Source organism: Euprymna scolopes, chromosome 11 (genome assembly GCF_053919585.1).
Source record: "Euprymna scolopes isolate OS-2025 chromosome 11, ASM5391958v1, whole genome shotgun sequence".
NCBI lineage: Eukaryota > Metazoa > Mollusca > Cephalopoda > Sepiida > Sepiolidae > Euprymna > Euprymna scolopes.
The window spans coordinates 78319604-78332764 of NC_136492.1; the positions used below are offsets into that span (position 1 = coordinate 78319604).

At 37.6% G+C, this 13161-nt stretch overlaps 2 protein-coding genes across 2 annotated transcripts; both read left to right on the plus strand.

The window, feature by feature from the left end:
- Positions 1–9084: 9084 nt before the first annotated feature.
- On the plus strand, positions 9085–9699 carry LOC145288158 (uncharacterized). Its single transcript, XM_080136216.1, has one exon. The coding sequence runs from the start codon at positions 9085–9087 to the stop codon at positions 9697–9699; it is 615 nt and encodes a 204-aa protein (XP_079992342.1).
- A 36-nt stretch (positions 9700–9735) lies between these two features.
- LOC145288159 (uncharacterized) lies at positions 9736–10761 on the plus strand. Its single transcript, XM_080136217.1, has one exon. The coding sequence runs from the start codon at positions 9736–9738 to the stop codon at positions 10759–10761; it is 1026 nt and encodes a 341-aa protein (XP_079992343.1).
- Positions 10762–13161: the final 2400 nt, after the last annotated feature.

Below are 13161 nucleotides of genomic sequence, written 5' to 3' on the forward strand. Positions count from 1 at the left end.
CCCTCGCCATACATGTCCCCGATAAACCCACTTAGCAATAAGATCTCACCCCTTCACTGTTGAAGTCCTTAGATGCCAGCAAGCTTTCTATTCTAATAGTTTCTTTCCGTGAACAGTTAGACTTTGGAATTCTCTTTCTGCTACCCGCTTCCCTGGTCGTACTAATATACAGAAGTTAAAGCGTTACATAAACCAACATCATGTAAATCTTTCCTAGATTTGGTCTCAAATAGTAGCCTTTTATGTCCAAGTGGTGATATGCCTTGTTAGGGGTAGACATGAGTAATAAAAAAATAAATAAAGCTGGTATAGTGTATATGTGAGTATATTTATCATACAAGTGAATATTAAATGTCAATAATATACATGAAAAGTAATTATAAAATGCATGCTGAATAGATGTGGGAGGCTGGTATATGGATCTACAGAATAGATTTCCACATAGGTGTCAAGGAGTCGAAGAAATCCTAGGATTCGGAGTCGGACTTTTACCATCCGACTCTGCAACCCTGGTTCGTGGGCTTGACGAGATTTTAGTTGAGTATTTGGCATCATTAACTCCCTCCAGAGAATCAATTATCTAGGCTAAGGCCATTGGTTAAAATAGTAAAACCTGTTATGTACAACTAAATTTAAGCACGTCTAAATGTACAACTACTTGCTTCTGCTGGTTAGGCAATTTGAGGCACAGTTTTTTTTTACAATCTGCTGGTCTTGTTCAACACAAAATGTTAATTGTTGCGATATTATTGAAATAAACAAGAAAACGAATTTAGTCACACTTTTAGCTGACAATTTATTTTGGCAAATATCGTTTTTATGCCCAAAGACGAATATGTGCATGTATGTGAATCACACAAATGACACAGAGTAAAGAAACAAATGAGGATACTCAAGAGTTTGACTTTATGTAGATATTTACAAGGAGGCAACACACACTGGTGTAATTTGTATTATTCTTAGTCCGATATTACTTGAGTTTGCATATCACAATTACCACAGACAGGAGTAATATATCTCCATTTTCATTTACTCGAATTCAAAGTCATGCTTTTGTTGGTGCCTTCCAGTGTGTCTCCTAACATTCTAACGTCTTCATAGGAGTTACCTCCCTTTTACCTTATGGGAGTTAACTCCACCTGAAACAGAAAAAGAGATAGCTTCCCTTGATTGTGGTTCTATCATCCTGCAATCTTCAAAATAAATGCATTCCATTAAAAAATAATTTTTTTAAAATAAACTAAACAATTCAAAATCTCTCTCACTCATACAAAAAAAAAAAACCCCAAAAAACATGACAATTGTGAAAAAAATATTTTACTTTCATTTTTTGTTTTAGCAAGAGAAAATAAGTGTACAATATTTTTAAAGCGATGCTTGAAAAAGTTGATTTATTCAACCATGAGACATTTTCCTCCAAAGTTTATCTGAGATTTGTTAACAAAAGCAAATATAATTTTCTAATCTAATTTTAGTTTACATTTACTTATCGACAAAGCAATTAGAAAACATTGTTTAATTCATAAGATTAATATTTTGTTTCATTCTCTGCTCCAAAGATTTAAAATTGGTCAAATAATAATCTGAACTTTTTTGTAAAATAAAAATTATATTTAAAGAAAATTTATAAAGACAGTTTTTTTGCTTCCCTTTTAAAACATATTTTAATTTGGCAGAATCGATTCTTCTACAGGAAGAGTATAAAGTCCTTGGACTTTTTTAAAAATCCATCGTTAAACATATTGAATGTAATTTAAAATGTCTTTGAATATGTCAAACATTTAGCTAAGCTTTTTATCTTTTCTCTAGGTATATTAAAAAAAAAAAAAAAAAAATTGTGATGTCTAAAATGATCCATCGAGAAGCCACCATTCAGCTCCATCGTCAGTAGAACAGAGTTGCAGAGACGGGAAGTTCTAGTAAAGAAGCTTTGTTCATAAAATTTACGTTTACATCTGAGCACCAATAGAGAGGAGGAAAAGTTGTTGGCAGTGATCATAACTCGAGTGCATTTGTGAAAGTTTGGTGAGGGGAACCAAGCTCATGACATCTCTTCTGTGGGAAAGAGGTTGTAGAGGGGGAAAAAGGTATCAGTCGCCAGGTTTCAAAGCCGGTTTGAAGTTTTAAATCTAAAATCCAATTTCACATTAATCATTAAAAGCCTATAAATTTGGTTTGATCATTTTGGATCCACAAGTTTATAATCAAGCAGTGACTTAACAGCTCAAAAAGATCAGCTTTTTTTTTCTCTCTCCTCAATCTTTCACAAATCTTTTCATTTTACTTTTATAGAATTTATAATTTTTAAAAACTTTCAACTTTATCTCAAATATTTTGGTTTTAAAAATATATAAATATAGTTGAAAATAAATAGCAAATAATTGTTAATTAATAAAAAGATTCTTTTTTTTTTTTTTTTTTTTTCAAATAAAAATATCATGAAGCAGGTCTTGCTAGCTGGGTATTCTGACAGCATGCATGAATAGTGTTGGAGTAGAGGTGCTTGTAAAATCAAAGATAATTGTTTTAGGAACGATATGTAATCTGTTCAGGATGTTCATCAACTTTAACAATTTTTTTTTTTTATTTTTCATTTGCAAAATTGTTAAAAAAAAATTTTTTTTTTAAATTTAAAAAAAATGGTGAAAAACATCAAGTATTCTTTTTGTTGCAACTTTTGCAAGAAGCCATTTATGACAATAAAAAATATTATTTATCACAAGCTGAAATATCACCAGAAAGTAATGTCCATCTTGATACAAGGAAAATGTTAAAAAATGTGCAGACAAAAAATGCATTTCAACGTCAACACTGTCCCCTGTCTGTACAAATCATCTTTTAAATCAGTCATATCTTCAAACACAATTTGACCGGTTACACTTGTGACATCTGTCAAACACCTTGTATTTAATAAAGGTACGTTTTTGTTTTAAATTTCATTTTTCCTGCTGATTATATGGTAGAACTGAAAAGTGGCAATTTAAAAAAAAAATAATGGATAAACTTTCAACTGAGGTTTTTATTTTTTTGTATAAGGCTTTAAATTTACAATATTCTTGGTCTTTTCTATTGCTAGTGAATAAAACCCCTTTTAAAATTTGGCTTGTTTTATAGTGTTTTTATCAATATTACTAGCAGATTTGGCCAAATCTGTTGAATTAATATTTGGATAAGGCATGAATGTCCGCTTCTCATTCATTTATAGATTAAATAGTACAACTGCTTTTCTTCTTGTATTATTTGGAATATTCAGATTACTGTTCTTAGTTTTAAACTTACAATGTTTCAGCCAATCTAACCTCTCTAATATAGAATTTATGTATTAGATGATGTAAAAAGCATATGTAAATGAAAGAAAAGTAAAAACCGTATATGAAAAGGCAAACAAGAAAGAACGGGTCAAGTTCACACAAGAAACAATCTAAGGCAAGGGTTGGCAACCTGTCTCGCAAGTTAGACTATCCATTATTTCTTAACATGTAAGGAGGCTTTCAAATTCAACAAAATGCCTGATCTTCCTCTGATCCACCCAACCGAATTTCAAAACTATGACCACATTAAACAGAATACAAAACCCAACCACCTTCATCTCTGCATAAAAAAAGTAAAAACAAATAAACATAAAAAACAAAAACAGAGTTATTTTGACCAACCAAAAACGGACATTATGTGGGAAGAGCTTGAACGGAACAATGCTGTCTCAGTTGGCTTTCTATTTAATTTTTCCAACTATAGATCCCATTACTTATCCCTTCCACTTACCTAACCAGAAACACAAAGATATAGTTAAACATTTAAAATTACAGCATGAAAAAAAAACTTTTTTATAAAGGAAGGCGAAAATGTGGCAAATACAATTGCCAGTAATGAAAATAGCTAAAAAAAAAAAAAAAAAAAAAATTTTTACAGAATGTAATTTTTTAAAGAATGTTTATTGGCAATTATATATTATTTGTCCAAATAAGTCTTTATTTGAAACAATCAGCCTTTCTCAGATGGTGGCCACGTGGCGTATTGAGGATATATCAGATGTTAAAAATCTGAATAATGTACACCTGCAATGAAATGCAAGATATTTCCATTGCAGTCGATGAGAGCATAGACTCAAGTGATACTGCACAATTTGTCATTAAGTGAGGAGCAACTTATAATTGACATATGAAAAGCTTTGGAATTACTCAAACTCATAAAATCCATTACATTATTTATCAGGAGATATTGTGTGCCAACTCCTTGAAGTTTAAAAATGTTATGCATGTTGTCGTGGAGACTATTGATCTGATTCTATCTCAAGGATTGAATTGACTATCTGTTAAGCTACAAATTTAATTCCAAAGATATTCCATTAATTGATTTTTACACAATATCTATATCTATATATATATATATATATATATATATATATATATACATGAAGTAGTAGTGTTCATGTGTGTGTGTGTGTGTGTGTGTGTGTGTGTGTGTATACAATTCTCCTACAGCCCACACCACTGGACCGATCATGACCAAACCTGACATTTTTCATAGTCAACTTCAAAGGTTAAGGTCATACTTGGTGTGGCTTTTCATAAAATCCTCCATTTAGGGATGGTGCACATCAAGTTGGGGTTCACTACCATCCCGGGAGCCACCACCATGGTGCTGGTCAACTTCTTTGTGAATCTTAATCAGATCACCCTCTCCTCCCCCATCCCTTCAACAAATCTTGATGAAATCTGACATGATAGTGATCCCTAACAGTCAAAAAAATTGCACTGTATGTCTTAACCTTTACCTTTCAAAATAACGCTGCCAAAAATAATGTAACAGATCATTAAGGATCCTTTTTTCTTGAAAAACTTTTTCTTTGAAAAATTTAAAATAATATTTTCCCCCCTTTCAGATATGCACTTAGGTTGCCACCCAAACAAAATAAAAATGAAACTGAGGAAGAAAGATTGGCTAGGTTAGAAGCTAATGGACCAAGAGTTGCTCTAATGAAAACGCTTTGCATAGAGAAAGACGTCTGGAGCTTAACAGAATATGTCAAAGAGAAAGGAGAGCAAGATCACACAACAAATGACAGAAAAAAAAGCAACGAGACAGCGAATGACTGCTTTGAAACAAGAAATAGAAAATTGCAATAGAAAAGGATTGCTCTACAACAAAAATGACACTACAGCTGACATAAAAAAAAAATGGACAAAATATGTAAGCATTGCTCAGCTGTGAAATTTAAAGGAGAGACTCCTGGTTGTTTCTCTTCTGGCAAGGTTGTGCTCGATAGCTTTCCATCACTGCCTCAGTTGCTGCAATATTTGTTACAAGAAAAGGTCCCATCTTTAAAGAGTTCCTGCAAGCCAGTTGTAGGAGGGAGACGCTACAACTCCACTCCACCTGAGGTTTGAGAGGGCTGTTACAGACTTGAATAATGGCCAAAGTCAGAGGCAGGTGTGCGAAGAGTACAATATTCCAAGAGCGTCTCTTCAGAACTACTGAGAGTTTCATCTGGTGATAGATTGCCAAAATGCCAGGTGGTCAGACAGTGCTTTCACACGATGAAGAACAATCCTTTGCTCAGCAATTGGTAGTGTTGTCAGATTGGGGGTTCCCTTTTGATACAATTCACCTTAGAATGACCGTGAAACAGTACCTAGACAGGTAGGGCAAGAACGTCAAACCTTTCAAGGATAACCTTCCAGGCGAAGACTGGTGTCACAGCTTCATGAAGAGACACAAAGACAAAATCAAAAATCGTCTGTGCCAGAACATTTCAAGAAAAAGAGCAGAAGTTAGCAGTGAAGACATTCTGAAACAATGTGAAGAGAATAACATTCATTTCATATGCCTTCCATGAAATGCAACACACTTGTGTCAACCCTTTGACGTTGCCTTCTTCATGTCAATGAAGGCGGCATGGAGACGACTTCTCTCTGACTTCAAGAAGACTCCCACAAAGTCCCAAAGCACCATCTCAAAAGACTTGATCCCCAAACTCTTGAAGAGACTCAAGGAAAAAGAATTGACAAATCAAAAAGATCTTGTGGCAGGCTTCAAGAAATGTGAGATTTTTCCGCTTGATACGGACAAAGTTCTTCAACGCCTTCCACATATTCCATCCGATCTCTCCAAGTCAGTCAGTGAAGTCTTCACCTCTGAGCTGAAGAGGCTTTGATGTAGACACAAACCTGGAACCAGCACTGGAAGACCAAACAAGTGGAAAAAACTGGACATTGCCTCAGGGAGAAGCATTTCTACAAGGCCAGCTTTAACACCAGGGAACAGCAGACATGATGACGATGCTGACAATGTCACCAGTGGCAACAGGTCTCCATCCACAGATGCCGACACAGACACTGAAGGAAGATGGTCGGAGCCTTCCAAACCTAATGACTGCCAGAACATCTTTGACATTTTTAGTTAAGGGTGTATTGCTCACCATACCAGTACCGGTACCCAGTACCCAAGTAGCCTACTGGTACCGAGTATATACTAATACCATTGATAAAGTACCGTACAGTATGGCACCATAGGTGCTGTATCATGTTGATTCTTAAAGTACCGATACCAGAACTGTACTGAATCAAAATGTTTTTGTTTTTTTTTAATATCAGTATTATTCTTGTGTTCTCATTTCTGAAGTTTTTACCGGTACCGTACCATACTGGTACCGTAGTTCTGATGTGAAGATATCACTATTAGTTACATTCAAAAGCAGTGTTGCATTCCTGTTCAAATATGTTCCTTTATTATCTGTCACGTGTTGATAGTGAGCAGAACCAATAAAAAGATTTGAAACGACGCAGTAAAGTTTGTAATTTTTTGGCAAAATTTGAAGTTATGGAGTGTTCTGGTACCTTCAAAACCAACTAAAATAAGTGTGTAGACTCTTCTTGCTATGTTTGTATGCCAAACTCACCCCAGTGCATGGGACTCTTAAAGCTAAACATTTTATATACAGGGTCGTGCAGATAAATTGGGACTAAATTTAACAGCACATATCTTCCGTAATTTCTAACCTATGACTAAATTTTTTTTTTTGCAGACAATCTATAAAACCCTTTGCTTTAATATTTCAGATCAAGATCTAGCATACTTCGCTCAAATATGGCGGAATTAGCACGAAGAACGATGATATGTGAAATGAGACGCGCCGGGAACTCTGTTTCGGACATTATTAAGAGCACAGGCTATGCGAAATCGACTGTTTATTGAGTTGTTGCTGCTTTTGATGCCGAGGGTAAGGTTCAGAGAAGTCGACACAGTTCCCGCAGTGATCGAAAGAGAACCAAAACATTCCTTGCTGGGCTGAAAAGGACGTTGAAGGCAGACCCAAGTCAGTCGATGTAAAAACTGGCACAAAAGCGCAGAGTGAGTCGTAGCACTATCAGCAGGGCAGTCAAGGAAGACCTTGGTATGAAGTCATACGTAAGGAGAGTCCGTAACCTTTTAACTACCCGCGCAAAAGCCCTAAGAGCTGAAAGATGCCCAAAGCTTCTGAACTATTTGAAACACAAAGGAGGACATGTCCGCGTTTTTGTTGACGAGAAAAAGTTTGTTGTTGATGAGGTTGCAAATCGCCAGAACACTCGGGTAATTGCCTACGATCCTTTAGAAGGTATTCCTGTGATGCGGAGCAAAAATCCCGCCTCTGTGATGGTTTTTGCAGCCGTCGCAAGTGATGGTAAGGTGATGCCTCCTCATTTCATCGAAGCGGGCCTTAAAATCAACACAGCGGAGTACTTGAAAATTCTGAAAGATGTTTTGATGCCTTGGATACGTAGGAACTACGACCCCTTCAAAGTGATGCTCGTTCAAGACTGCGCCCGCTCATGGAGCAAAGAAAGTTCAGGATTTCCTGAAGGAGAATCTTCCTTTGATGGTCCCGAAGGATATTTGGCCCAGCAGCTCCCCAGATCTGAATGTTTGTGACTATTGGCTGTTTGGCGTCATTGAGGGAGAGTCTAACGTAACTTCACATCCAAGTGTCAACTCTCTGAAGGCCGCCATTCGTCGGGCATTTCGTAATCTTGACCCCGAGGATGTAAAAAGGAGTTGTTCACGGTTTCGCTCGAGAATCTCCCAAATTATTGACGCAAAGGGTGCTCACATCGAATGATTTTGTTCTGTAGACAATAAAGAAGAAATAAATATAAGTTAAAATTACGTTTTATCATTATTTGCCTTTGAAAATAGCGAATTTGCAAAAAGTTATGTTAGTCCCAATTTAGCTGCACAACCCTGTAGGTGGGTCAAAGCCACCACATGCCGGGGTGACTGGCCACCAAAAATTATGGCCTACTACCACCAAACACATAATATTTGCCAAAGTGTCTCTTGTTCTGTCTGTTCCTAGCCCCAATCTAAACACCAGCAGCAATCTTGTGTGTGTCTTGTTTCAAAAAATATGAAGCATGTTGTGTCTAAAATGGATCAAAGTCACCCCATCTTACAGTACTCCACAAAAAAAATAAAAAATAAGGCCCTGTCTACGAGACTTTAGAATAAGATGACCCCCCCCCCACCTCCCACAGAGGGTAAAAGTCCTTCAATGGAGCAACCACACAATGGGCTGGAGCATTGAAATTACCAAAAATGGACTCTACTCAGGCATAAATGGCTCTTAGTTCTTTTAGAAACTAGAGAAATATCCAGTTCAACAATAAAAAAAAAAAAAAAAATATCAACTCAAATGCTCAATCCCCACCCCTCCCTTCCAAATGGTGAACGTTTGAAGATAGGCAATTTTTCAATTTCACAATAACATTATCCCACTTGTTTTATGAAAACTGTATTTTACCAAATCACTGAAAGGTTTAAAAATTGTAAAAAAAAAAAAAAAAAAAAAAAAAAAAAAAAAAAATTCCCAATAAACTTCATGTAATTTGGCTGGATCTTGCAAATGCATATGGATCAGTTCCACACCAATTAATCCAAATGGCTCTTGAATTCTTTAACTTCCTGAAGAAGGTGAGCGAAATTATGAAATACTTTAACTCAGCCTTCATGAAATTCACTGTAAAGAACTATACCACAAAATGGTAGGCACACGAGATCGGTATTATGATGGGGTGTGTGATCTCCCCACTTCTTTTCGTTCTAGCTATGGAAATCATATTGCGTGGTGCGGCAAACACATCAAAAGGAGTGATGACTTCCGAGCAACTGAATCTTCCTCCATCCCGAGCTTTTATGGATGACATCACTATTCTTGTCCCATCCAAAAATGATGCCGATGCACTTCTACAAAAATACCATGAACTTTTTACATGGGTGAGGATGAAGGTTAAACCAAAGAAAAGTCGAAGCCTTTCGTTAGTCAAAGGATCTGTTAGGAATATCCATTTCAAAATTGGGAGTGATACGATCCCAACAGTTAGGGAGATTCCGGTTAAAAGCCTTGGCCGCATGTACTCAATCTCCTTGACTGATCGACATCGTGGTATAGAAATCCAAAAAGTAACTTCAAAGGGTCTTAAGTCAATTGAAAAGACGGATCTACCCGGAAGGATGAAGGCTTGGTGTTACCAACATGGTCTACTACCACGCCTGTTATGGCCATTACAAATATATGAAATTGCACTATCTCACGTTGAACGCATTCAACAGATGTGTAATACATACCTGCGCAAGTGGCTTGGAGTTCCTCCTTGTTTTTCAAAAGTAGGCCTATATACTAATACTGGAAACCTACAGCTGCCAATATCCTCCCTAGTGTAGGAGTTCAAAGTTGGAAAAGTGAGACTCCATATGATGATGAGGGATTCAGCCGACAAGATCATTAAAAAAATACACCCAGAAATAAGATCAGGGACAAAATGGTCGGCCAGTAAGACCACTCAGGAAGCGGAATGTAGCCTACGAATAAAGGATATAATGGGCGTTACTCAGTCCAACAGAGCTGGGCTAGGCAGTACGACTAACAAAATATTCTCTAAAGAGGGTCCAAAGGAAAAAAGAGATATGGTGCTCGAAGAGGTCAGGGTGTTTGAGGAGGAGCAAAGAACAGCCGTTGCTGTCGCTCAGGCCAAACAATGTGCATGGACAAAATGGAATGACATCGAACCAATTAAGTTATCATGGAAATCATTAATTGCGATGGAACCATTGGCGATATCATTTCTTCTTCGTTCTACATACGATCTTCTGCCTAATGCGACCAATCTAAAATTATGGGGGTATACCGATTCAGACCTGTGTTTTTCATGTAAACAGGATCGGGGCACTCTGCGCCATGTACTATCCGCATGCCCGAAATTGCTTCAGTTGTACACATGGCGACATAACCAGGTACTGGAGATAATTATTGAATTGCTGAGAACACAATATGAGTCAGCAAACCAACAACCAGTGACAGTCAAGCAACCCACAATCCAGTTTGACAAAGAAGGTGAATGTCCTGTGAGGAGGAAAAATTCTGAAGTGAAGCAGTTGAATGGAGCTAATGACTGGAAAATTTCAGCGGATCTGTTTACGTTTTTACAATTTCCAGCCCACATAATCCAAACGGAAAAACGACCAGACATTGCAGCATGGTCTGACACAAAGAAGAGTGTCCTCCTGATAGAATTGACCGTCCCCTGGGAGGAGAATGTAGAAGACGCACATGAACGAAAGAAAAATCGTTACGAATCACTACGCGCCGATTCCATAGAAAAGAATTGGAAATGTTTTGTAATTCCTATTGAGGTTGGGTGTCGTGGGTTTCTGGGCCACTCAGTCATTTCGCTTCTTACAAAACTGGGAATAACGGGCCAGAAGCTGAAAGCTGCCTCTAATTGACTTAAAATCACAATTCAACACGCCTCAGCTTGGATCTGGGCAAAGGAAAAAATTTTTTAAATTCAACATGAACAGTTGTTAGAATTGAACTAACGTCACAGGTTAAAAAAAAACAAAATTAAAAGGACATAAAATAATTAATATGAAAAAACATTCAAAATCAACCATTACAAAAAAAAAAAAAAAACGAACATTATTTATTTGTTTATCTATTTATGCAGCTATTTACAGTATTGGTTTTAGGTTTTATTTATTTCTTTATTATTAATATATACCTTTTTTTTTTTCATAAATAGTTTTATTTATTCATTTATTTTTCCATGAAATCGCGAACAGTCTATTTCAAAGAGGGACACCACAAGAATGGACTGGGTAGCTTTGTGTTCCAGTTGACCAAAGCAGACAAGCAACTGGCCCATTCTATAGAAGATAAAATTTTCTTTGATCAAATGGAAAAGGGAGAAGAACAACACCGGCAGCTGGGTGGCACCTCTTCCACTCAGGGAGTCGAAACCAGGATGGTTTTGACTCCCTAACAATCGACAGCAAGCAGTGAGTTGACTCATTAACTCGCCAATTCAGAAAAAAGCTGCAACTCTAGGAAGACTTCTATTTTTTCATGCAAAGAATGTTTAACAACAACCAGATAGAAGTTGCTCCACCACTCAAGGATGAAGAGTAGAGATGGTATTTGCCCATATTCGGTGTCTACCATCCCAAAAAACAAACAAAATAATCTTTGACTCTAGTGCACAACACTATAGAGTATCATTAAACAGTGCTCTCTTAACCGGACTGGATCTTAACTTCATATGAATACTGGTCCGTTTCCGCAAAGAAAGTGGATTTATAACTGACATCGAACAAATGTTTTTGTTTTCTTGTGACATCAGAACACAGAAATTTTCTGCAGTTCCTGTGGCACTAGGACAACGACCTCAACAAGTAATTGAACACAGGATGAAAATTCATGTATGTGGCCCTTTACTCACAGTGGCAACATACTGCCTCAGGGAAGTCTGTTGGTGAGCAGCACCTCATTCAATCTGTGAACAGAGAATTTACGTTGACGAGAGGCTGAAGACAGGGACTTACGGTTAGTGCACATTTTCCTGCCTGTTAGGTTACATTTATGGTGCCGTGAACTCAGGATCTCACATTCTGTGAGTATACATGACAGAGTTGTCACAAACAATTTTTTTTTTGCCATAGCAAAGGAACTGCTTTTTCTTTGAAAAATAATTGAAAAGAGAAGGCATAATCAGAGAGAAAGAAGAAGTCGGAAAAAGCAATTTTTTTTTTTTTTTTTTTTTTTTTAAACAAAAAGGAAAAAAAATAAAATACAGAGAAAAAAAGGATGCAAATTGAACTTTTATGGCATAGTGAAGACCCATCGGTCAGAGAAGCTGGTGTGGAAGGAGGAAATTCTGTACGTCCGACCGGGGGGGGGGGGGTAGATGCAGAGGATTGGGAAGCAGAAGCTGACCCCAACAGGAGATTGGAGCTTTGTGCATGGGTTTTATAGATCCACCTCAGGAAGATATGGGTTAGTCTGTAGGACCGGCTAGTGTGAGGGGCATTGAGCCGTGGAGTATCCCACAAGGTATAGGCAACCACTCCACTCGTTTGGACCGAACTGCAGTAAATGTGGTTAATTTAGATGTGAGAGCAGATGGTGTAGGGCAGTGGGAGACCAGAAACTAGGAATCACTCTCCCAAATTATAGTGTACCGCTCCGGGCCAGAGGTAAGAATCAGGGAAACACCAATGGGCTGCCCTGCCAAAAGCAAATGGCAGGATGGCCCCAGTAAAGTCGAGACCAGTGATATGTTGGACGTGTGGTGACAGAGACCATTTTTCTGCTGGCATTGTGACAAGCCGGCTACTTGAGAAGCTGTCCTTCCAAGGAAGAACCCCGTTCCAAATGGTATCTGAACTGAGATAGACCCTTCCAACTATGTTGTGAGCTCCACGATAATGAGAACAGACAGGTGCCAAAGTGACTTGTTACCAGCCTGCGTCTGGATACGGAAGGGGTACCCCACCAAGAGAAGAAAAAAAAAAAAGAGCCCAGGTGTTCTCTCTTTACAGAAAAAAAAAAAAAAAAGAAGGGAGCTCACCTGTAACGCAGTGGTGGAAGGCATGTGAGTGAAGGCTCAAATTGATACTGGAGCATCCATCTCACTGTTGGTTGTGTTATATCGCAAGATCCCCACACAGTTACATAAACGAAGCACAGAACGATGGAACAACAATGGCGGTGCAGAGACAAATGTTTGTCGGCAAAATGTTCAGAGCCGTATTAAATACACATCGAGGTGTCAAAATACATCCACTCCAACACCAACAGCATAACCCGAAAATCATCCAGGCAGGAAACACATTAACGGCGTCAACTAA